General features: G+C 39.0%; 2 protein-coding genes across 2 annotated transcripts; both read right to left on the bottom strand.

The window, feature by feature from the left end:
- Window positions 1-1476: 1476 nt before the first annotated feature.
- On the bottom strand, window positions 1477-16494 carry LOC131982789 (zinc finger protein 227-like). Its single transcript, XM_059347389.1, has 5 exons — window positions 15732-16494; window positions 13871-14970; window positions 8237-8771; window positions 3767-3949; window positions 1477-3027 (listed from the first exon to the last, which is right to left on the bottom strand). The coding sequence occupies exons 1-5, from the start codon at window positions 15922-15924 to the stop codon at window positions 1793-1795; spliced, it is 3246 nt and encodes a 1081-aa protein (XP_059203372.1). The 5' UTR covers window positions 15925-16494; the 3' UTR covers window positions 1477-1792.
- Window positions 16495-19869: 3375 nt separating this feature from the next.
- Window positions 19870-22060, bottom strand: LOC131983745 (oocyte zinc finger protein XlCOF6.1-like). The gene is made up of 2 exons (XM_059348553.1): window positions 21844-22060; window positions 19870-21072 (listed from the first exon to the last, which is right to left on the bottom strand). The coding sequence occupies exons 1-2, from the start codon at window positions 22034-22036 to the stop codon at window positions 19952-19954; spliced, it is 1314 nt and encodes a 437-aa protein (XP_059204536.1). The 5' UTR covers window positions 22037-22060; the 3' UTR covers window positions 19870-19951.
- Window positions 22061-23365: the final 1305 nt, after the last annotated feature.

The raw sequence follows: 23365 nt of genomic DNA, 5'->3' as shown, positions 1-23365 counted from the left end.
TGAGGTAATAAAACAAGTAAGAAGTTGACTCATTTTGTATTGAGATAGATAAGACTCTAAAGCTTCTGCAACCTTCTTCAGCGCCCCCTGTTGGAATCTTTGGTAGAATGCAACTTAAGGCATTTCCTGGTTTGCCTCACTGCTGTGACCCACTGCGGTCACGCCATCTCCACTTTAAATGTTTGTGCGCAGTTACATTGCACTTTACGGTAGCCCGTTTATCGCGCAGCTGGATGACTTCAAAGTAGCCATTCAATTGTATTCATGCTGCTTTTTAAAAGCCAATAAAAGGAGTAAATCAAATTGTTATCAGCAGACTTCACTACATCCTTGAAGACCAGGTCCCCATGTGTTCATGACATTAATTGAATGCCTTTTTACTGTACCAAATTGGAATTAGGGAATGCCAACCCCCCTAGTATAACGGACATTTTTTTTTTTTGATCACAAATTTTAAATAAAAATGTTTAGATTTTGTATGAGATTACTGTTATACTTTGTGACTTTTTTTTGGATGGAATTTGTGCTGTATGTTTTCTGAACTACATTCCTAAAATGCAATATATCAATTCATTGTATCATGTTAAAAATGCTTAAATTGGATAAGTATATTATCCAAAGAAACATATTTTATTGGCTTTTAAAAAGCAGCATGCATACAATCGAACTGGCACGTTAAAAGATCATGAAAACTTTCCAGAGCCCTTTAAGACTTATTTTAAATGTAATTCTCAGGTTCACTCCTATCCAACGCGTCAATCTTTAGATCTTCATCCTCCAAGACTTTCCATGCAATTTGTTGTTAAATTATGGAATACCTTTTCCCATCTGGCAAAGAACTCCATTTTCATAAAATGTTTCAAAATATGTCTAAAAGCCCATTTAACTGCTGATTACATTCTTTTTCAGACACAAATATGCTTTTATATCATGTTCATATTTTTGTTTTTATATTATTTTTGTTTTTGTCATTACAAATTGTTGTTGATGTTATACATGTGTTTTTTTCTATTATCAATTTATTACTTTCTTATAACTGTGACATTTTAGGTGGAGGCTTTAAATAAGCCCATCTGAGTTTTCTGCCTCTAAATAATAATAATTTAAGCTATATCCTTGGGAAAACAAATTATATTAAATGTTTTAAAAAAAGACATTCTTACTCTGGTGTTTTACTTTTTCCAGAAATGTTTCAAGACTCTAGTGCTCCAGTTTTATTGCTGCTAAAACTTTCATCAAAACCAGCAGGTTTACCGCCACAACTGTTAAAAAAATCTATATATTTTTTGGCCATGTGCCTGTCTGGTGAATCTTTTGTTTAAAACATTTCCCACAAACTGAGCAGCTGATTCCTCTGAATCCGAATAGGTCTCTATCGGCCAACTCCTCTATCATGACTGGATTATTTTCTCTTATCTAATAGCACATAAAAAAAGAACACAATAAAAACACAATAAACACTAATAACAATTTTAATCGCAAATAATGAATTATCCCTGAACAAGTATCACACAAAGTATTATGAGACTAAATAATCATAAAAGAATGAACACAATAATGTTAATGTGCAAATAAATGTTGCTTGAATAGCGATTAAAGTTGCCCAGTGGAGTTCAGCAATATACCGGTTTGCTCTCTTTTCCCTGTTTTTTTGTTTTTGTTTAGTATGATGAAGCTCTGAGGACTGACGACTAGCACATTTATGTTGTTTTCTCTGTTGATGCAGCAGAAATCTTTTTTTAACGAACGCCCAACCTGGGTAGATTTCCTCTGTGTGATTTTTCATGTGTTTTCATGCGTTCAATGAACAACTGAAGGGTTTCTGTCCTGTATGAGTCTTCATGTGAATCTTATGATTACATTTGTGCACAAAACTTTTACCACACACTGAGCAGCTGAAGGGTTTCTCTCCTGTTTGGCTTCTCATGTGTCTCTCCAGGTTTGCTCTTTCAGTGAAACCTTTACCACACACTGAGCAGCTGAAAGGTTTCTCTCCTGTGTGGATTTTCATGTGTCTCTCCAGGTTTCCTCTTTCAGTGAAACCTTTACCACACACTGAGCAGCTGAAAGGTTTCTCTCCTGTGTGGATTCTCATGTGTCTCTCCAGGGCTCCTCTTCCATTGAAACCTTTACTACACACTGAGCAGCTGAAAGGTTTCTCTCCTGTGTGGTTTCTCATGTGCATCTCCCGGTTTCCTCTTTCAGTGAAAACTTTACCACACACTGAGCAGCTGAAAGGTTTCTCTCCTGTGTGGATTCTCATGTGTCTCTCCAGGTGTCCTCTTTCAGTGAAAACTTTACCACACACTGAGCAGCTGAAAGGTTTCTCTCCTGTGTGGATTCTCATGTGTTTCTCCAGGTCTCCTCTTCCATTGAAACCTTTACTACACACTGAGCAGTTGAAAGGTTTCTCTCCTGTGTGGTTTCTCATGTGCATCTCCCGGTTTCCACGTACAGTGAAACCTTTACCACACACTGAGCAGCTGTAAGGTTTCTCTCCAGTATGACATCTTATGTGTCTCGTCAGATATGTCTTCTTGGCAAATCTTTTCTCACACATTGAGCAGCTGAATGCTTTCTCATCAGTTCTATTAGGAATGTCAACAGTTTTCAAAGATTTTAAACCTGACTGGGAATCTCTGCTCTCTATCCAATCACCGCTGTCATCAGTCTCAGGTTCAGAAGAGTCTCCAGACCTGTCTTCAGCATCTGGTTGTAAATGTGAATCTGGATCCAAGTTCCCGGCTTGTTCTGGTCCTCCACAGTCCTCTCCATCAGCTTCTGTTTTCATCTGTTCAATTTGATGAAGCTGTGAGGGCTCAGGGGCAGGGACAGGAGTGAAGGAGAACTTGGTGAAATCAGCCTCCTCCAGCTCTGCAAGCTGCTCTCCCTCCTGTTTGATCCAGAGATCCTTTTGTTGTTCCTCTTTAATTTGTGGGGGCTCTGGGTCCTTCTGGTCCAGACTGGAGCTCCAGTCCTGCTGCTCAGAGGGAATTTCTTCTTTATGTACCAACAGCTGCTGGACATCTGCAGGAGACATTGAAACACAAATTAAACTGTATGCAAATGGGGTGTACATCTACCCCAATATGGTTGATACAAACACACCAAAATTACAATCTTAAGTAGAATAATAATTGCTTTATCTGTTTAATGTGTTCCATGTAAAGATGTACACTAACAACTATGCTGACTAAAACATACAGCAAAGAAGCCAACTCTTTTTCTTAGGTGTTATCTCTGTTGTAGCCAATTTGCACATGTAATAGTGTGTGTGTGTGTGTGTGTGTGTGTGTGTGTGTGTGTGTGTGTGTGTTTGTTTGTTGTGACGTCACCTGCACAGCTGATCACCCACGGAAATAGAAAGCATTTAGGGACAGCAAACCTTTTGCAAGATCTCATTTCTGGCACCACAACGAGTTCAAAACAACTTCAGATTCCCTCAAGTGCCACTACAATCTCATCAACAATGACACAATAAGCATCTCGTATCTGCTAAATTTAAAATACGAAACAAACAGTTCAGTAATGATTGTGATACCTGGTTAAAGTCAATAAACAGTCCGAGAAGTGCTTTACTTTTATAGTTAGTGAAATGTGAGAAAAGAAGCGAAATAAAGGCACAAACATTTCAACATTTCAACTGCCTGCTGTTGCCGTAAAGGTCCGAATAAAGCCGCTCTCCGGTCGTATTGTTGGTCAGATCAGAGGTCAGTATGTGAACTGAGAGTAAACAGAGAGAGAAAGGGAAATAAAGTGGACCAACCTGCTCTGTGTAGCCGAAGCTGAGGGTTGTAAACAGCGTCCAGTAGTTTCTGTTGTCGCTTGTTCTCCTCTTTTGACCGACTCAGTTCCTCCTCGTACTCTGTTATCGTTCTTTCAAACAGCCCGAATATCTCTTCAGCAGCCGCAGTTATTCGCTGCTTCACCAAGACTCTCAGCATTTCACCTTTGGACATCTCCACACACTGACAGAAACGTTTTCTCCACAAGAACTCCGTCAAAAACGCGGTCTGTTTACAGCTAGCATGCTAAGCTAACTCCGATAGCTTTGTAGGAGATGAGTCAGAGGCAAAACATTCAGAAAACAAGTGTGAAGCACAAAGTCTAATCTGGCCGATGAAGCTTCACATCCAGAGGCTCTGCTAGTAACTAGTGATGGGTCGGATCGTGCCGATGCTTCGGAGCGTGTGTCGAGAAATCCCGGAAGTCTTTGGTGGAGCGCGTATCGACGTTTGTGTTGTTTAGGGCGAGTGACGTCATTGATGACGTTCGAAGCCTCGGTGGTTGAGGAAATGGTTCGACTTGTGCACCCCTGCCTCCTCAGTCCCATGCGAACGAGTTTTTTCGAAAGCTGGAGAGGTTGTCTCCAAAATAGAAACCGACTGAGTCCAAGCACAGTGGAGAAATTGTTGTTTTTAAACTGCAATCAATAAAGTCACAAGCACAATTGATGTCCCATCTCTGCCCCGTGCTTTGAAAACACTGTAACATTTTTAACAAACACCTCAAGTCCTATTGGATTTATTTTATCATTGACTGAAATGATGCTGGTAAAGTAAATAATAATGATTATTATATATTATTATTAATAATTACTAATACACTGCTATTAGCATTACCCACATATTAATCAAAACAACAGATAAATAAAATCCACACTAAATCAAATTAAGGTGTTTTCATTTCTGTTGGCAGTGATTATTCCCATGCACCAAGAGGCCTCACAAACAGCTCAAAGGTCAATGACAATTTGGACCAGCAGGGGGTTTGTGAGCACATGAAGCCTCAAGATATGAACCTTTTCTCTAACCAGTTGGCTGGAAAGGTTCAAGGCTTCATGAGGCTTCATCTACCCATCACTAGTAGTAACACTGTTGACACTCAAACACACTTTCTCAACACCTCTGCATTGATTTCTAATCATGTTAGGCACCAGACTGCTGAAGAGGAACATCGTCTTTAAGAGTTTTTTGGCGTTTAGCAAACCAACGTACAGTCGCATTACCGCCACCTAGCGGACAGATGATGGTATAACAGATGATGGTATAGCAAGTGTACCTAAACAATCAACCTTTTTACTAACTCATCTAAAACCCTTATTCATAAATAGTTGGATTTCTATGTAAACAAAACAGAATACGATACTCTGCTTATCATTTTTGATATTCACTCAATTGTAAACTAAGAGAAATTGAAAGTATTTGTGGCATATGGCATCATGGGTAACTTGCACAGCTGTGAAGGCACCACAAATGCTGAAAAAAACATATGATGCCGTCCAGACAACATCTTTTACAGGGATGTCCTTGCTTATTTCAGCAAGACAATGCCATGGCACATTTTGCACCTGTTACAACAGCATGACTTTGAAGGAAAAGACTGCAGGTAGTATTGAAGAAGTGTGGCACATTATAAAGCGCAAAATACGAAACCTGTAGATCACTGACTGTTGAGCAATTTAAGTCATAGATTAAGCAAGAAATTAAATAAATATGTTCCGTTCCAAAACTTCAACAATTAGTGTCCTCAGCATAGACTGTATATAAATAATGGACATAGTGCTTCTAAATTGGACCATTATTTACATAATTAACATCATATTGTCTTGAAGAAGATTTTTTACTAGCGATTGAGACCAATAGTGTTGTCATGAGAATTTTGTCTGAGGTAATAAAACAAGTAAGAAGTTGACTCATTTTGTATTGAGATAGATAAGACTCTAAAGCTTCTGCAACCTTCTTCAGCGCCCCCTGTTGGAATCTTTGGTAGAATGCAGCTTAAGGCATTTCCTGGTTTGCCTCACTGCTGTGACCCACTGCGGTCACGCCATCTCCACTTTAAATGTTTGTGCGCAGTTACATTGCACTTTACGGTAGCCCGTTTATCGCGCAGCTGGATGACTTCAAAGTAGCCATTCAATTGTATTCATGCTGCTTTTTAAAAGCCAATAAAAGGAGTAAATCAAATTGTTATCAGCAGACTTCACTACATCCTTGAAGACCAGGTCCCCATGGGTTCATGATATGAAATCCATGCCTCTTTACTGTACTAATTTGGAATTATGGGACGCTAAAATCTTCCAAAATGCCAGTTTGATTGTATTCATGCTGCTTTTTGAAAGCCAATAAAATAAGTAAATCAAATTGTTATCAGCAGACTTCACTACATCCTTGAAAACCAGGTCCTCATGTCTTCATGACATTAATTGAATGCCTTTTTACTGTACCAAATTGGAATTAGGGAATGCCAACCCCCCTAGTATAACGGACATTTTTTTTTTTTTAATCACAAATTTTAAATAAAAATGTTTAGATTTTGTATGAGATTACTGTTATACTTTGTGACTTTTTTTTGGATGGAATTTGTGCTGTATGTTTTCTGAACTACATTCCTAAAATGCAATATATCAATTCATTGTATCATGTTAAAAGTGCTTAAATTGGACAAGTATATTATCCAAAGAAACTTATTTTATTGGCTTTTAAAAAGCAGCATGCATACAATCGAACTGACACGTTAAAAGATCATGAAAACTTTCCAGAGCCCTTTAAGACTTATTTTAAATGTAATTCTCAGGTTCACTCCTATCCAACGCGTCAATCTTTAGATCTTCATCCTCCAAGACTTTCCATGCAATTTGTTGTTAAATTATGGAATACCTTTTCCCATCTGGCAAAGAACTCCATTTTCATAAAATGTTTCAAAATATGTCTAAAAGCCCATTTAACTGCTGATTACATTCTTTTTCAGACACAAATATGCTTTTATATCATGTTCATATTTTTGTTTTTGTATTATTTTTGTTTTTGTCATTACAAATTGTTGTTGATGTTATACATATGTTTTTTTCTATTATCAATGTATTACTTTCTTATAACTGTGACATTTTAGGTGGAGGCTTTAAATAAGCCCATCTGAGTTTTCTGCCTCTCCCTGCACTTTACACTATTTGTTATCTTTATTATTTTATGTAATTCCAACTGTGCAAATAAATAAATAGATAAATAAATAATAATAATTTAAGTTATATCCTCGGGAAAACAAATTATATTAAATGTTTTTAAAAAAGACATTCTTACTCTGGTGTTTTACTTTTGCCAGAAATGTTTCAAGACTCTAGTGCTCCAGTTTTATTGCTGCTAAAACTTTCATCAAAACCAGCAGGTTTACCGCCACAACTGTTAAAAAAATCTATATATTTTTTGGGCATGTGCCTGTCTGGTGAATCTTTTGTTTAAAACATTTCCCACAAACTGAGCAGCTGATTCCTCTGAATCCGAATAGGTCTCTTTCGGCCAACTCCTCTATCACGACTGGATTATTTTCTCTTATCTAATAGCACATGAAAAAAGAACACAATAAAAACACAATAAACACTAATAACAATTTTAATCGCAAATAATGAATTATCCCTGAACAAGTATCACACAAAGTATTATGAGACTAAATAATCATAAAAGAATGAACACAATAATGTTAATGTGCAAATAAATGTTGCTTTAAAGTAAGGTTTGGTTTACAAGAACACCTAAAAAAAACTGGTATATGAGTGACTTGTTTGATGGGCACAAAAACTTTAAAATAATGACTTACTGACATAAAGCATATTCACCTGAACCCTTTTATAACCTTGCACAAGTCTGTGTATAAACATTAATGAGGCACACTGGCATGAACAAAAAATAAAACAGCAAGTTAGGGAGACAGAGGCTAGGTCTTTTATTGTAATTTAGGCCGATGTCATCATATCAAAAAGTTGTAAAAGTAGTCTTCGTGTAATTAAAACTGATGCTCATTTAAGATAAGTAGTTTTGGCTGGACTCTCTGTTCACATTTTGACCTTAATAAAGCTGTGAGGACTGACAGCAACAGCCTTCCGTATAAATCTTTTGCTACACACTGAGCAATTGAAAGGTTTCTCTCCTGTATGAGTCATCATGTGACGTAGTATGTTTTTCATAGATAAGGGATGCTCCCCAACCTCAAGGAAAGGTTAAAGAGGTGAGTGAACAGCGATGAAAGTTGCCCAGTGGAGTTCAGCAATATACCGGTTTGCTCTCTTTTCCCTGTTTTTTTTTTTGTTTAGTATGATGAAGCTCTGAGGACTGACGACTAGCACATTTATGTTGTTTTCTCTGTTGATGCAGCAGAAATCTTTTTTTAACGAATGCCCAACCTGGGTAGATTTCCTCTGTGTGATTTTTCATGTGTTTTCATGTGTTCAATGAACAACTGAAGGGTTTCTGTCCTGTATGAGTCTTCATGTGAATCTTATGATTACATTTGTGCACAAAACTTTTACCACACACTGAGCAGCTGAAGGGTTTCTCTCCTGTGTGGATTCTCATGTGTATCTCCCGGTTCCCTCTTTCAGTGAAACCTTTACCACACACTGAGCAGCTGAAGGGTTTCTCTCCTGTGTGGATTCTCATGTGTTTCTCCAGGTTTCCTCTTTCAGTGAAACCTTTACTACACACCGAGCAGCTGTAAGGTTTCTCTCCTGTGTGGATTCTCATGTGTCTCACCAGGGCTACGCTTACAGCGAAACTTTTACTACACACTGAGCAGCTGAAAGGTTTCTCTCCTGTGTGGATTCTCATGTGTATCTCCCGGTTTCCACGTACAGTGAAACCTTTACCACACACTGAGCAGCTGTAAGGTTTCTCTCCTGTGTGGATTCTCATGTGTCTCACCAGGTTTCCGCTTACAGTGAAACTTTTACTACACACTGAGCAGCTGTAAGGTTTCTCTCCAGTATGACATCTTATGTGTGTCGTCAGCTGTGTCTTCTTGGCAAATCTTTTCTCACACATTGAGCAGCTGAATGCTTTCTCATCAGTTCTATTAGGAATGTCAACAGTTTTCAAAGATTTTAAACCTGACTGGGAATCTCTGCTCTCTATCCAATCACCGCTGTCATCAGTCTCAGGTTCAGAAGAGTCTCCAGACCTGTCTTCAGCATCTGGTTGTGAATGTGAATCTGGATCCAAGTTCCTGGCTGGTTCTGGTCCTCCACAGTCCTCTCCATCAGCTTCTGTTTTCATCTGTTCAATTTGATGAAGCTGTGAGGGCTCAGGGGCAGGGACAGGAGTGAAGGAGAACTTGGTGATATCAGCCTCCTCCAGCTCTGCAAGCTGCTCTCCCTCCTGTTTGATCCAGAGATCCTTTTGTTGTTCCTCTTTAATTTGTGGGGGCTCTGGGTCCTTCTGGTCCAGACTGGAGCTCCAGTCCTGCTGCTCAGAGGGAATTTCTTCTTTATGTACCAACAGCTGCTGGACATCTGCAGGAGACATTGAAACACAAATTAAACTGTATGCAAATGGGGTGTACGCCTACCCCAATATGGTTGATACAAACACACCAAAATTGCAATCTTAAGTAGAATAATAATTGCTTTATCTGTTTAATGTGTTCCATGTAAAGATGTACACTAACAACTATGCTGACTAAAACATACAGCAAAGAAGCCAACTCTTTTTCTTAGGTGTTATCTCTGTTGTAGCCAATTTGCACATGTAATAGTGTGTGTGTGTGTGTGTGTGTGTGTGTGTGTGTGTGTGTGTGCGTGTTTGTTTGTTGTGACGTCACCTGCACAGCTGATCACCCACGGAAATAGAAAGCATTTAGGGACAGCAAACCTTTTGCAAGATCTCATTTCTGGCACCACAACGAGTTCAAAACAACTTCAGATTCCCTCAAGTGCCACTACAATCTCATCAACAATGACACAATAAGCATCTCGTATCTGCTAAATTTAAAATACGAAACAAACAGTTCAGTAATGATTGTGATACCTGGTTAAAGTCAATAAACAGTCCGAGAAGTGCTTTACTTTTATAGTTAGTGAAATGTGAGAAAAGAAGCGAAATAAAGGCACAAACATTTCAACATTTCAACTGCCTGCTGTTGCCGTAAAGGTCCGAATAAAGCCGCTCTCCGGTCGTATTGTTGGTCAGATCAGAGGTCAGTATGTGAACTGAGAGTAAACAGAGAGAGAAAGGGAAATAAAGTGGACCAACCTGCTCTGTGTAGCCGAAGCTGAGGGTTGTAAACAGCGTCCAGTAGTTTCTGTTGTCGCTTGTTCTCCTCTTTTGACCGACTCAGTTCCTCCTCGTACTCTGTTATCGTTCTTTCAAACAGCCCGAATATCTCTTCAGCAGCCGCAGTTATTCGCTGCTTCACCAAGACTCTCAGCATTTCACCTTTGGACATCTCCACACACTGACAGAAACGTTTTCTCCACAAGAACTCAGTTAAAAACGCGGTCTGTTTACAGCTAGCATGCTAAGCTAACTCCGATAGCTTTGTAGGAGATGAGTCAGAGGCAAAACATTCAGAAAACAAGTGTGAAGCACAAAGTCTAATCTGGCCGATGAAGCTTCACATCCAGAGGCTCTGCTAGTAACTAGTGATGGGTCGGATCGTGCCGATGCTTCGGAGCGTGTGTCGAGAAATCCCGGAAGTCTTTGGTGGAGCGCGTATCGACGTTTGTGTTGTTTAGGGCGAGTGACGTCATTGATGACGTTCGAAGCCTCGGTGGTTGAGGAAATGGTTCGACTTGTGCACCCCTGCCTCCTCAGTCCCATGCGAACGAGTTTTTTCGAAAGCTGGAGAGGTTGTCTCCAAAATAGAAACCGACTGAGTCCAAGCACAGTGGAGAAATTGTTGTTTTTAAACTGCAATCAATAAAGTCACAAGCACAATTGATGTCCCATCTCTGCCCCGTGCTTTGAAAACACTGTAACATTTTTAACAAACACCTCAAGTCCTATTGGATTTATTTTATCATTGACTGAAATGATGCTGGTAAAGTAAATAATAATGATTATTATATATTATTATTATTAATAATTACTAATACACTGCTATTAGCATTACCCACATATTAATCAAAACAACAGATAAATAAAATCCACACTAAATCAAATTAAGGTGTTTTCATTTCTGTTGGCAGTGATTATTCCCATGCACCAAGAGGCCTCACAAACAGCTCAAAAGTCAATGACAATTTGGACCAGCAGGGGGTTTGTGAGCACATGAAGCCTCAAGATATGAACCTTTTCTCGAACCAGTTGGCTGGAAAGGTTCAAGGCTTCATGAGGCTTCATCTACCCATCACTAGTAGTAACACTGTTGACGCTCAAACACACTTTCTCCACACCTCTGCATTGATTTCTAATCATGTTAGGCACCAGACTGCTGAAGAGGAACATCTTCTTTTTGAGTTTTTTGGCGTTTAGCAAACCAACGTACAGTCGCATTACCGCCACCTAGCGGACAGATGATGGTATAACAGATGATGGTATAGCAAGTGTACCTAAACAATCAACCTTTTTACTGACTCATCTAAAACCCTTATTCATAAATAGTTGGAATTCTATGTAAACAAAACAGAATACGATACTCTGCTTATCTTTTTTGATATTCACTCAATTGTAAACTAAGAGAAATTGAAAGTATTTGTGGCATATGGCATCATGGGTAACTTGCACAGCTGTGAAGGCACCACAAATGATGAAAAAACCATATGATGCCGTCCAGACAACATCTTTTACAGGGATGTCCTTGCTTATTTCAGCAAGACAATGCCATGGCACATTTTGCACCTGTTACAACAGCATGACTTTGAAGGAAAAGACTGCAGGTAGTATTGAAGAAGTCTGGCACATTATAATGTATAAAGTTCCAAAACTTCAACAATTAGTGTCCTCAGCATAGACTGTATATAAATAATGGACATAGTGCTTCTAAATTGGACCATTATTTACATAATTAACATCATATTGTCTTGAAGAAGATTTTTTACTAGCGATTGAGACCGTAGTGTTGTCATGAGAATTTTGTCTGAGGTAATAAAACAAGTAAGAAGTTGACTCATTTTGTATTGAGATAGATAAGACTCTAAAGCTTCTGCAACCTTCTTCAGCGCCCCCTGTTGGAATCTTTGGTAGAATGCAGCTTAAGGCATTTCCTGGTTTGCCTCACTGCTGTGACCCACTGCGGTCACGCCATCTCCACTTTAAATGTTTGTGCGCAGTTACATTGCACTTTACGGTAGCCCGTTTATCGCGCAGCTGGATGACTTCAAAGTAGCCATTCAATTGTATTCATGCTGCTTTTTAAAAGCCAATAAAAGGAGTAAATCAAATTGTTATCAGCAGACTTCACTACATCCTTGAAGACCAGGTCCCCATGTGTTCATGATATGAAATCCATGCCTCTTTACTGTACTAATTTGGAATTATGGGACGCTAAAATCTTCCAAAATGCCAGTTTGATTGTATTCATGCTGCTTTTTGAAAGCCAATAAAATAAGTAAATCAAATTGTTATCAGCAAACTCGACTACATCCTTGAAAACCAGGTCCTCATGTGTTCATGACATTAATTTAATGCCTTTTTACTGTAGCAAATTGGAATTAGGGAATGCCAACCCCCCTAGTATAACGGACATTTTCTTTTAATCACAAATTTTGAATAAAAATGTTTTAATTTTGTATGAGATTACTGTTATACTTTGTGACTTTTTTTTTGGATGGAATTTGTGCTGTATGTATTCTGAACTACATTCCTAAAATGCAATATATCAATTCATTGTATCATGTTAAAAATGCTTAAATTGGATAAGTATATTATCCAAAGAAACTTATTTTATTGGCTTTTAAAAAGCAGCATGCATACAATCGAACTGGCACGTTAAAAGATCAAGAAAGTTTCAAGACTCTAGTGCTCCAGTTTTATTGCTGCTAAAACTTTCATCAAAACCAGCAGGTTTACCGCCACAACTGTTAAAAAAATCTATATATTTTTTGGGCATGTGCCTGTCTGGTGAATCTTTTGTTTAAAACATTTCCCACAAACTAAGCAGCTGATTCCTCTGAATCCGAATAGGTCTCTTTCGGCCAACTCCTCTATCATGACTGGATTATTTTCTCTTATCTAATAGCACATAAAAAAAGAACACAATAAAAACACAATAAACACTAATAACAATTTTAATCGCAAATAATGAATTATCCCTGAAGAAGTATCACACAAAGTATTATGAGACTAAATAATCATAAAAGAATGAACACAATAATGTTAATGAGCAAATAAATGTTGCTTTAAAGTAAGGTTGGTTTACAAGAACACCTAAAAAAACTGGTATATGAGTGACTTGTTTGATGGGCACAAAAACTTTAAAATAATGACTTACTGACATAAAGCATATTCACCTGAACCCTTTTATAACCTTGAACAAGTCTGTGTATAAACATTAATGAGGCACACTGGCATGAACAGAAAATAAAACAGCAAGTTAGGGAGACAGAGGCTAGGTCTTTTATTGTAATTTAGGCCAATGTCATCATATCAAAAAGTTGTAAAAGTAGTCTTCGTGTAATTAAACCTGATGATCATTTAAGATAAGTAGTTTTGGCTGGACTCTCTGTTCACATTTTGACCTTAATAAAGCTGTGAGGACTGACAGCAACAGCCTTCCGTATAAATCTTTTGCTACACACTGAGCAATTGAAAGGTTTCTCTCCTGTATGAGTCATCATGTGACGTAGTATGTTTTTCATATATAAGGGATGCTCCCCAACCTCAAGGAAAGGTTAAAGAGGTGAGTGAACAGCGATGAAAGTTGCCCAGTGGAGTTCAGCAATATACCGGTTTGCTCTCTTTTCCCTGTTTTTTTTTTTGTTTAGTATGATGAAGCTCTGATGACTGACGACTAGCACATTTATGTTGTTTTCTCTGTTGATGCAGCAGAAATCTTTTGTAACGAACGCCCAACCTGGGTAGATTTCCTCTGTGTGATTTTTCATGTGTTTTCATGTGTTCAATGAACAACTGAAGGGTTTCTGTCCTGTATGAGTCTTCATGTGAATCTTATGACTCCATTTGTGCACAAAACTTTTACCACACACTGAGCAGCTGAAGGGTTTCTCTCCTGTGTGGATTCTCATGTGTATCTCCCGGTTTCCTCTTTCAGTGAAACCTTTACCACACACTGAGCAGCTGTAAGGTTTCTCTCCTGTGTGGATTCTCATGTGTTTCTCCAGGTTTCCTCTTTCAGTGAAACCTTTACTACACACTGAGCAGCTGTAAGGTTTCTCTCCTGTGTGGATTCTCATGTGTCTCACCAGGGCTACGCTTACAGTGAAACTTTTACTACACACTGAGCAGCTGAAAGGTTTCTCTCCTGTGTGGATTCTCATGTGTATCTCCCGGTTTCCACGTACAGTGAAACCTTTACTACACACTGAGCAGCTGAAAGGTTTCTCTCCTGTGTGGATTCTCATGTGTATCTCCCGGTTTCCACGTACAGTGAAACCTTTACTACACACTGAGCAGCTGTAAGGTTTCTCTCCTGTGTGGATTCTCATGTGTCTCACCAGGTTTCCGCTTACAGTGAAACTTTTACTACACACTGAGCAGCTGTAAGGTTTCTCTCCAGTATGACATCTTATGTGTGTCGTCAGCTGTGTCTTCTTGGCAAATCTTTTCTCACACATTGAGCAGCTGAATGCTTTCTCATCAGTTCTATTAGGAATGTCAACAGTTTTCAAAGATTTTAAACCTGACTGGGAATCTCTGCTCTCTATCCAATCACCGCTGTCATCAGTCTCAGGTTCAGAAGAGTCTCCAGACCTGTCTTCAGCATCTGGTTGTAAATGTGAATCTGGATCCAAGTTCCCGGCTGGTTCTGGTCCTCCACAGTCCTCTCCATCAGCTTCTGTTTTCATCTGTTCAATTTGATGAAGCTGTGAGGGCTCAGGGGCAGGGACAGGAGTGAAGGAGAACTTGGTGAAATCAGCCTCCTCCAGCTCTGCAAGCTGCTCTCCCTCCTGTTTGATCCAGAGATCCTTTTGTTGTTCCTCTTTAATTTGTGGGGGCTCTGGGTCCTTCTGGTCCAGACTGGAGCTCCAGTCCTGCTGCTCAGAGGGAATTTCTTCTTTATGTACCAACAGCTGCTGGACATCTGCAGGAGACATTGAAACACAAATTAAACTGTATGCAAATGGGGTGTACGCCTACCCCAATATGGTTGATACAAACACACCAAAATTGCAATCTTAAATTGAATAATAATTGCTTTATCTGTTTAATGGGTTCCATGTAAAGATGTACACTAACAACTATGCTGACTAAAACATACAGCAAAGAAGCCAACTCTTTTTCTTAGGTGTTATCTCTGTTGTAGCCAATTTTCACGTGTAATAGTGTGTGTGTGTGTGTGTGTGTGTGTGTGTGTGTGTGTGTGTGTGTGTGTGTGTGTGTGTGTGTGTTTGTTTGTTTGTTGTGACGTCACCTGCACAGCTGATCACCCACGGAAATAGAAAGCATTTAGGGACAGCAAACCTTTTGCAAGATCTCATTTCTGGCACCACAACGAGTTCAAAACAACTTCAGATTCCCTCAAGTGCCACTACAATCTCATCAACAATGACACAATAAGCATCTCGTATCTGCTAAATTTAAAATACGAAACAAACAGTTCAGTAATGATTGTGATACCTGGTTAAAGTCAATAAACAGTCCGAGAAGTGCTTTACTTTTATAGTTAGTGAAATGTGAGAAAAGAAGCGAAATAAAGGCACAAACATTTCAACATTTCAACTGCCTGCTGTTGCCGTAAAGGTCCGAATAAAGCCGCTCTCCGGTCGTATTGTTGGTCAGATCAGAGGTCAGTATGTGAACTGAGAGTAAACAGAGAGAGAAAGGGAAATAAAGTGGACCAACCTGCTCTGTGTAGCCGAAGCTGAGGGTTGTAAACAGCGTCCAGTAGTTTCTGTTGTCGCTTGTTCTCCTCTTTTGACCGACTCAGTTCCTCCTCGTACTCTGTTATCGTTCTTTCAAACAGCCCGAATATCTCTTCAGCAGCCGCAGTTATTCGCTGCTTCACCAAGACTCTCAGCATTTCACCTTTGGACATCTCCACACACTGACAGAAACGTTTTCTCCACAAGAACTCCGTCAAAAACGCGGTCTGTTTACAGCTAGCATGCTAAGCTAACTCCGATAGCTTTGTAGGAGATGAGTCAGAGGCAAAACATTCAGAAAACAAGTGTGAAGCACAAAGTCTAATCTGGCCGATGAAGCTTCACATCCAGAGGCTCTGCTAGTAACTAGTGATGGGTCGGATCGTGCCGATGCTTCGGAGCGTGTGTCGAGAAATCCCGGAAGTCTTTGGTGGAGCGCGTATCGACGTTTGTGTTGTTTAGGGCGAGTGACGTCATTGATGACGTTCGAAGCCTCGGTGGTTGAGGAAATGGTTCGACTTGTGCACCCCTGCCTCCTCAGTCCCATGCGAACGAGTTTTTTCGAAAGCTGGAGAGGTTGTCTCCAAAATAGAAACCGACTGAGTCCAAGCACAGTGGAGAAATTGTTGTTTTTAAACTGCAATCAATAAAGTCACAAGCACAATTGATGTCCCATCTCTGCCCCGTGCTTTGAAAACACTGTAACATTTTTAACAAACACCTCAAGTCCTATTGGATTTATTTTATCATTGACTGAAATGATGCTGGTAAAGTAAATAATAATGATTATTATATATTATTATTATTAATAATTACTAATACACTGCTATTAGCATTACCCACATATTAATCAAAACAACAGATAAATAAAATCCACACTAAATCAAATTAAGGTGTTTTCATTTCTGTTGGCAGTGATTATTCCCATGCACCAAGAGGCCTCACAAACAGCTCAAAAGTCAATGACAATTTGGACCAGCAGGGGGTTTGTGAGCACATGAAGCCTCAAGATATGAACCTTTTCTCGAACCAGTTGGCTGGAAAGGTTCAAGGCTTCATGAGGCTTCATCTACCCATCACTAGTAGTAACACTGTTGACGCTCAAACACACTTTCTCCACACCTCTGCATTGATTTCTAATCATGTTAGGCACCAGACTGCTGAAGAGGAACATCTTCTTTTTGAGTTTTTTGGCGTTTAGCAAACCAACGTACAGTCGCATTACCGCCACCTAGCGGACAGATGATGGTATAACAGATGATGGTATAGCAAGTGTACCTAAACAATCAACCTTTTTACTGACTCATCTAAAACCCTTATTCATAAATAGTTGGAATTCTATGTAAACAAAACAGAATACGATACTCTGCTTATCTTTTTTGATATTCACTCAATTGTAAACTAAGAGAAATTGAAAGTATTTGTGGCATATGGCATCATGGGTAACTTGCACAGCTGTGAAGGCACCACAAATGATGAAAAAACCATATGATGCCGTCCAGACAACATCTTTTACAGGGATGTCCTTGCTTATTTCAGCAAGACAATGCCATGGCACATTTTGCACCTGTTACAACAGCATGACTTTGAAGGAAAAGACTGCAGGTAGTATTGAAGAAGTCTGGCACATTATAATGTATAAAGTTCCAAAACTTCAACAATTAGTGTCCTCAGCATAGACTGTATATAAATAATGGACATAGTGCTTCTAAATTGGACCATTATTTACATAATTAACATCATATTGTCTTGAAGAAGATTTTTTACTAGCGATTGAGACCGTAGTGTTGTCATGAGAATTTTGTCTGAGGTAATAAAACAAGTAAGAAGTTGACTCATTTTGTATTGAGATAGATAAGACTCTAAAGCTTCTGCAACCTTCTTCAGCGCCCCCTGTTGGAATCTTTGGTAGAATGCAGCTTAAGGCATTTCCTGGTTTGCCTCACTGCTGTGACCCACTGCGGTCACGCCATCTCCACTTTAAATGTTTGTGCGCAGTTACATTGCACTTTACGGTAGCCCGTTTATCGCGCAGCTGGATGACTTCAAAGTAGCCATTCAATTGTATTCATGCTGCTTTTTAAAAGCCAATAAAAGGAGTAAATCAAATTGTTATCAGCAGACTTCACTACATCCTTGAAGACCAGGTCCCCATGTGTTCATGACATTAATTGAATGCCTTTTTACTGTAGCAAATTGGAATTAGGGAATGCCAACCCCCCTAGTATAACGGACATTTTTTTTTTTAAATCACAAATTTTAAATAAAAATGTTTAGATTTTGTATGAGATTACTGTTATACTTTGTGATTTTTTTTGGATGGAATTTGTGCTGTATGTATTCTGAACTACATTCCTAAAATAAAACATATCAATTCATTGTATCATGTTAAAAATGCTTAAATTGGATAAGTATATTATCCAAAGAAACGTATTTTATTGGCTTTTAAAAAGCAGCATGCATACAATCGAACTGGCACGTTAAAAGATCATGAAAACTTTCCAGAGCCCTTTAAGACTTATTTTAAATGTAATGCTCAGGTTCACTCCTATCCAACGCGTCAATCTTTAGATCTTCATCCTCCAAGACTTTCCATGCAATTTGTTGTTAAATTATGGAATACCTTTTCCCATCTGGCAAAGAACTCCATTTTCATAAAATGTTTCAAAATATGTCTAAAAGCCCATTTAACTGCTGTTTAAATTCTTTTTCAGACACAAATATGCTTTTATATCATGTTCATATTTTTGTTTTTATATTATCTTTGTTTTTGTCATTACAAATTGTTGTTGATGTTATACATATGTTTTTTTCTATTATCAATTTATTACTTTCTTATAACTGTGACATTTTAGGTGGAGGCTTTAAATAAACCCATCTGAGTTTTCTGCCTCTCCCTGTACTTTACACTATTTGTTATCTTTATTATTTTATGTCATTCCAACTGTTCAAATAAATAAATAGATAAATAAATAATAATTTAAGTTATATCCTTGGGAAAACAAATTATATTAAATGTTTTTAAAAAAGACATTCTTACTCTGGTGTTTTACTTTTGCCAGAAATGTTTCAAGACTCTAGTGCTCCAGTTTTATTGCTGCTAAAACTTTCATCAAAACCAGCAGGTTTACCGCCACAACTGTTAAAAAAATCTATATATTTTTTGGGCATGTGCCTGTCTGGTGAATCTTTTGTTTAAAACATTTCCCACAAACTGAGCAGCTGATTCCTCTGAATCCGAATAGGTCTCTATCGGCCAACTCCTCTATCATGACTGGATTATTTTCTCTTATCTAATAGCACATGAAAAAGAACACAATAAAAACACAATAAACACTAATAACAATTTTAATCGCAAATAATGAATTATCCCTGAACAAGTATCACACAAAGTATTATGAGACTAAATAATCATAAAAGAATGAACACAATAATGTTAATGTGCAAATAAATGTTGCTTTAAAGTAAGGTTTGGTTTACAAGAACACCTAAAAAAAACTGGTATATGAGTGACTTGTTTGATGGGCACAAAAACTTTAAAATAATGACTTACTGACATAAAGCATATTCACCTGAACCCTTTTATAACCTTGCACAAGTCTGTGTATAAACATTAATGAGGCACACTGGCATGAACAGAAAATAAAACAGCAAGTTAGGGAGACAGAGGCTAGGTCTTTTATTGTAATTTAGGCCGATGTCATCATATCAAAAAGTTGTAAAAGTAGTCTTCGTGTAATTAAAACTGATACTCATTTAAGATAAGTAGTTTTGGCTGGACTCTCTGTTCAAATTTTGACCTTAATAAAGCCGTGAGGACTGACAGCAACAGCCTTCCGTATAAATCTTTTGCTACACACTGAGCAATTGAAAGGTTTCTCTCCTGTATGAGTCATCATGTGACGTAGTATGTTTTTCATATATAAGGGATGCTCCCCAACCTCAAGGAAAGGTTAAAGAGGTGAGTGAACAGCGATGAAAGTTGCCCAGTGGAGTTCAGCAATATACCGGTTTGCTCTCTTTTCCCTTTTTTTTTTTGTTTAGTATGATGAAGCTCTGAGGACTGACGACTAGCACATTTATGTTGTTTTCTCTGTTGATGCAGCAGAAATCTTTTGTAACGAACGCCCAACCTGGGTAGATTTCCTCTGTGTGATTTTTCATGTGTTTTCATGTGTTCAATGAACAACTGAAGGGTTTCTATCCTGTATGAGTCTTCATGTGAATCTTATGATTACATTTGTGCACAAAACTTTTACCACACACTGAGCAGCTGAAGGGTTTCTCTCCTGTTTGGCTTCTCATGTGTCTCTCCAGGTTTGCTCTTTCAGTGAAACCTTTACTACACACTGAGCAGCTGAAAGGTTTCTCTCCTGTGTGGATTTTCATGTGTCTCTCCAGGTTTCCTCTTTCAGTGAAACCTTTACCACACACTGAGCAGCTGAAAGGTTTCTCTCCTGTGTGGATTCTCATGTGTCTCTCCAGGGCTCCTCTTCCATTGAAACCTTTACTACACACTGAGCAGCTGAAAGGTTTCTCTCCTGTGTGGTTTCTCATGTGCATCTCCCGGTTTCCTCTTTCAGTGAAAACTTTACCACACACTGAGCAGCTGAAAGGTTTCTCTCCTGTGTGGATTCTCATGTGTTTCTCCAGGTCTCCTCTTCCATTGAAACCTTTACTACACACTGAGCAGTTGAAAGGTTTCTCTCCTGTGTGGTTTCTCATGTGCATCTCCCGGTTTCCACGTACAGTGAAACCTTTACCACACACTGAGCAGCTGTAAGGTTTCTCTCCAGTATGACATCTTATGTGTCTCGTCAGATATGTCTTCTTGGCAAATCTTTTCTCACACATTGAGCAGCTGAATGCTTTCTCATCAGTTCTATTAGGAATGTCAACAGTTTTCAAAGATTTTAAACCTGACTGGGAATCTCTGCTCTCTATCCAATCACCGCTGTCATCAGTCTCAGGTTCAGAAGAGTCTCCAGACCTGTCTTCAGCATCTGGTTGTAAATGTGAATCTGGATCCAAGTTCCCGGCTTGTTCTGGTCCTCCACAGTCCTCTCCATCAGCTTCTGTTTTCATTTGTTCAATTTGATGAAGCTGTGAGGGCTCAGGGGCAGGGACAGGAGTGAAGGAGAACTTGGTGAAATCAGCCTCCTCCAGCTCTGCAAGCTGCTCTCCCTCCTGTTTGATCCAGAGATCCTTTTGTTGTTCCTCTTTAATTTGTGGGGGCTCTGGGTCCTTCTGGTCCAGACTGGAGCTCCAGTCCTGCTGCTCAGAGGGAATTTCTTCTTTATGTACCAACAGCTGCTGGACATCTGCAGGAGACATTGAAACACAAATTAAACTGTATGCAAATGGGGTGTACATCTACCCCAATATGGTTGATACAAACACCCCAAAATTACAATCTTAAGTAGAATAATAATTGCTTTATCTGTTTAATGTGTTCCATGTAAAGATGTACACCAACAACTATGCTGACTAAAACATACAGCAAAGAAGCCAACTCTTTTTCTTAGGTGTTATCTCTGTTGTAGCCAATTTGCACATGTAATAGTGTGTGTGTGTGTGTGTGTGTGTGTGTGTGTGTGTGTGTGTGTGTTTGTGTGTGTGTGTGTGTGTGTGTGTGTGTGTGTTTGTTTGTTGTGACGTCACCTGCACAGCTGATCACCCACGGAAATAGAAAGCATTTAGGGACAGCAAACCTTTTGCAAGATCTCATTTCTGGCACCACAACGAGTTCAAAACAACTTCAGATTCCCTCAAGTGCCACTACAATCTCATCAACAATGACACAATAAGCATCTCATATCTGCTAAATTTAAAATACGAAACAAACAGTTCAGTAATGATTGTGATACCTGGTTAAAGTCAATAAACAGTCCGAGAAGTGCTTTACTTTTATAGTTAGTGAAATGTGAGAAAAGAAGCGAAATAAAGGCACAAACATTTCAACATTTCAACTGCCTGCTGTTGCCGTAAAGGTCCGAATAAAGCCGCTCTCCGGTCGTATTGTTGGTCAGATCAGAGGTCAGTATGTGAACTGAGAGTAAACAGAGAGAGAAAGGGAAATAAAGTGGACCAACCTGCTCTGTGTAGCCGAAGCTGAGGGTTGTAAACAGCGTCCAGTAGTTTCTGTTGTCGCTTGTTCTCCTCTTTTGACCGACTCAGTTCCTCCTCGTACTCTGTTATCGTTCTTTCAAACAGCCCGAATATCTCTTCAGCAGCCGCAGTTATTCGCTGCTTCACCAAGACTCTCAGCATTTCACCTTTGGACATCTCCACACACTGACAGAAACGTTTTCTCCACAAGAACTCCGTCAAAAACGCGGTTTGCTCTCCGTCAGTCGCTCTGACTGTCTGTTTACAGCTAGCATGCTAAGCTAACTCCGATAGCTTTGTAGGAGATGAGTCAGAGGCAAAACATTCGGAAAACAAGTGTGAAGCACAAAGTCTAATCTGGCCGATGAAGCTTCACATCCAGAGGCTCTGCTAGTAACACTGTTGGAGCTCAAACACACTTTCTCAACACCTCTGCATTGATTTCTAATCATGTTAGGCACCAGACTGCTGAAGAGGAACATCTTCTTTTTGAGTTTTTTGGCGTTTAGCAAACCAACGTACAGTCGCATTATCGCCACCTAGCGGACAGATGATGGTATAACAGATGATGGTATAGCAAGTGTACCTAAACAATCAACCTTTTTACTGACTCATCTAAAACCCTTATTCATAAATAGTTGGAATTCTATGTAAACAAAACAGAATACGATACTCTGCTTATCTTTTTTGACATTCACTCAATTGTAAACTAAGAGAAATAGAAAGTATTTGTGGCATATGGCATCATGGGTAACTTGCACAGCTGTGAAGGCACCACAAATGCTGAAAAAAACCATATGATGCCGTCCAGACAACATCTTTTACAGGGATGTCCTTGCTTATTTCAGCAAGACAATGCCATGGCACATTTTGCACCTGTTACAACAGCATGACTTTGAAGGAAAAGACTGCAGGTAGTATTGAAGAAGTGTGGCACATTATAAAGTATAAAGTTCCAAAACTTCAACAATTAGTGTCCTCAGCATAGACTGTATATAAATAATGGACATAGTGCTTCTAAATTGGACCATTATTTACATAATTAACATCATATTGTCTTGAAGAAGATTTTTTACTAGCGATTGAGACCAATAGTGTTGTCAAGAGAATTTTGTCTGAGGTAATAAAACAAGTAAGAAGTTGACTCATTTTGTATTGAGATAGATAAGACTCTAAAGCTTCTGCAACCTTCTTCAGCGCCCCCTGTTGGAATCTTTGGTAGAATGCAGCTTAAGGCATTTCCTGGTTTGCCTCACTGCTGTGACCCACTGCGGTCACGCCATCTCCACTTTAAATGTTTGTGCGCAGTTACATTGCACTTTACGGTAGCCCGTTTATCGCGCAGCTGGATGACTTCAAAGTAGCCATTCAATTGTATTCATGCTGCTTTTTAAAAGCCAATAAAAGGAGTAAATCAAATTGTTATCAGCAGACTTCACTACATCCCTGAAGACCAGGTCCCCATGGGTTCATGATATGAAATCCATGCCTCTTTACTGTACTAAT

The sequence above is a fragment of the Centropristis striata genome, chromosome 13 (genome assembly GCF_030273125.1).
Source record: "Centropristis striata isolate RG_2023a ecotype Rhode Island chromosome 13, C.striata_1.0, whole genome shotgun sequence".
Classification (NCBI taxonomy): Eukaryota; Metazoa; Chordata; class Actinopteri; order Perciformes; family Serranidae; genus Centropristis; species Centropristis striata.
This window is presented reverse-complemented; position numbering and strand designations above follow the sequence as displayed.

Bases quoted from the DNA above. Each gene is read 5' to 3' on its own strand.
- LOC131982789 (XM_059347389.1), bottom strand. From the start codon at position 15,924: ATGTCCAAAGGTGAAATGCTGAGAGTCTTGGTGAAGCAGCGAATAACT. The intron at 14,971-15,731 runs GTTGGTCCACTT...TGTCTCCTGCAG, and splicing joins GCTTCGGCTACACAGAGCAG to ATGTCCAGCAGCTGTTGGTA. The intron at 3,028-3,766 runs GTTGGTCCACTT...TGTCTCCTGCAG, and splicing joins GCTTCGGCTACACAGAGCAG to ATGTCCAGCAGCTGTTGGTA.
- LOC131983745 (XM_059348553.1), bottom strand. From the start codon at position 22,036: ATGTCCAAAGGTGAAATGCTGAGAGTCTTGGTGAAGCAGCGAATAACT. The intron at 21,073-21,843 runs GTTGGTCCACTT...TGTCTCCTGCAG, and splicing joins GCTTCGGCTACACAGAGCAG to ATGTCCAGCAGCTGTTGGTA.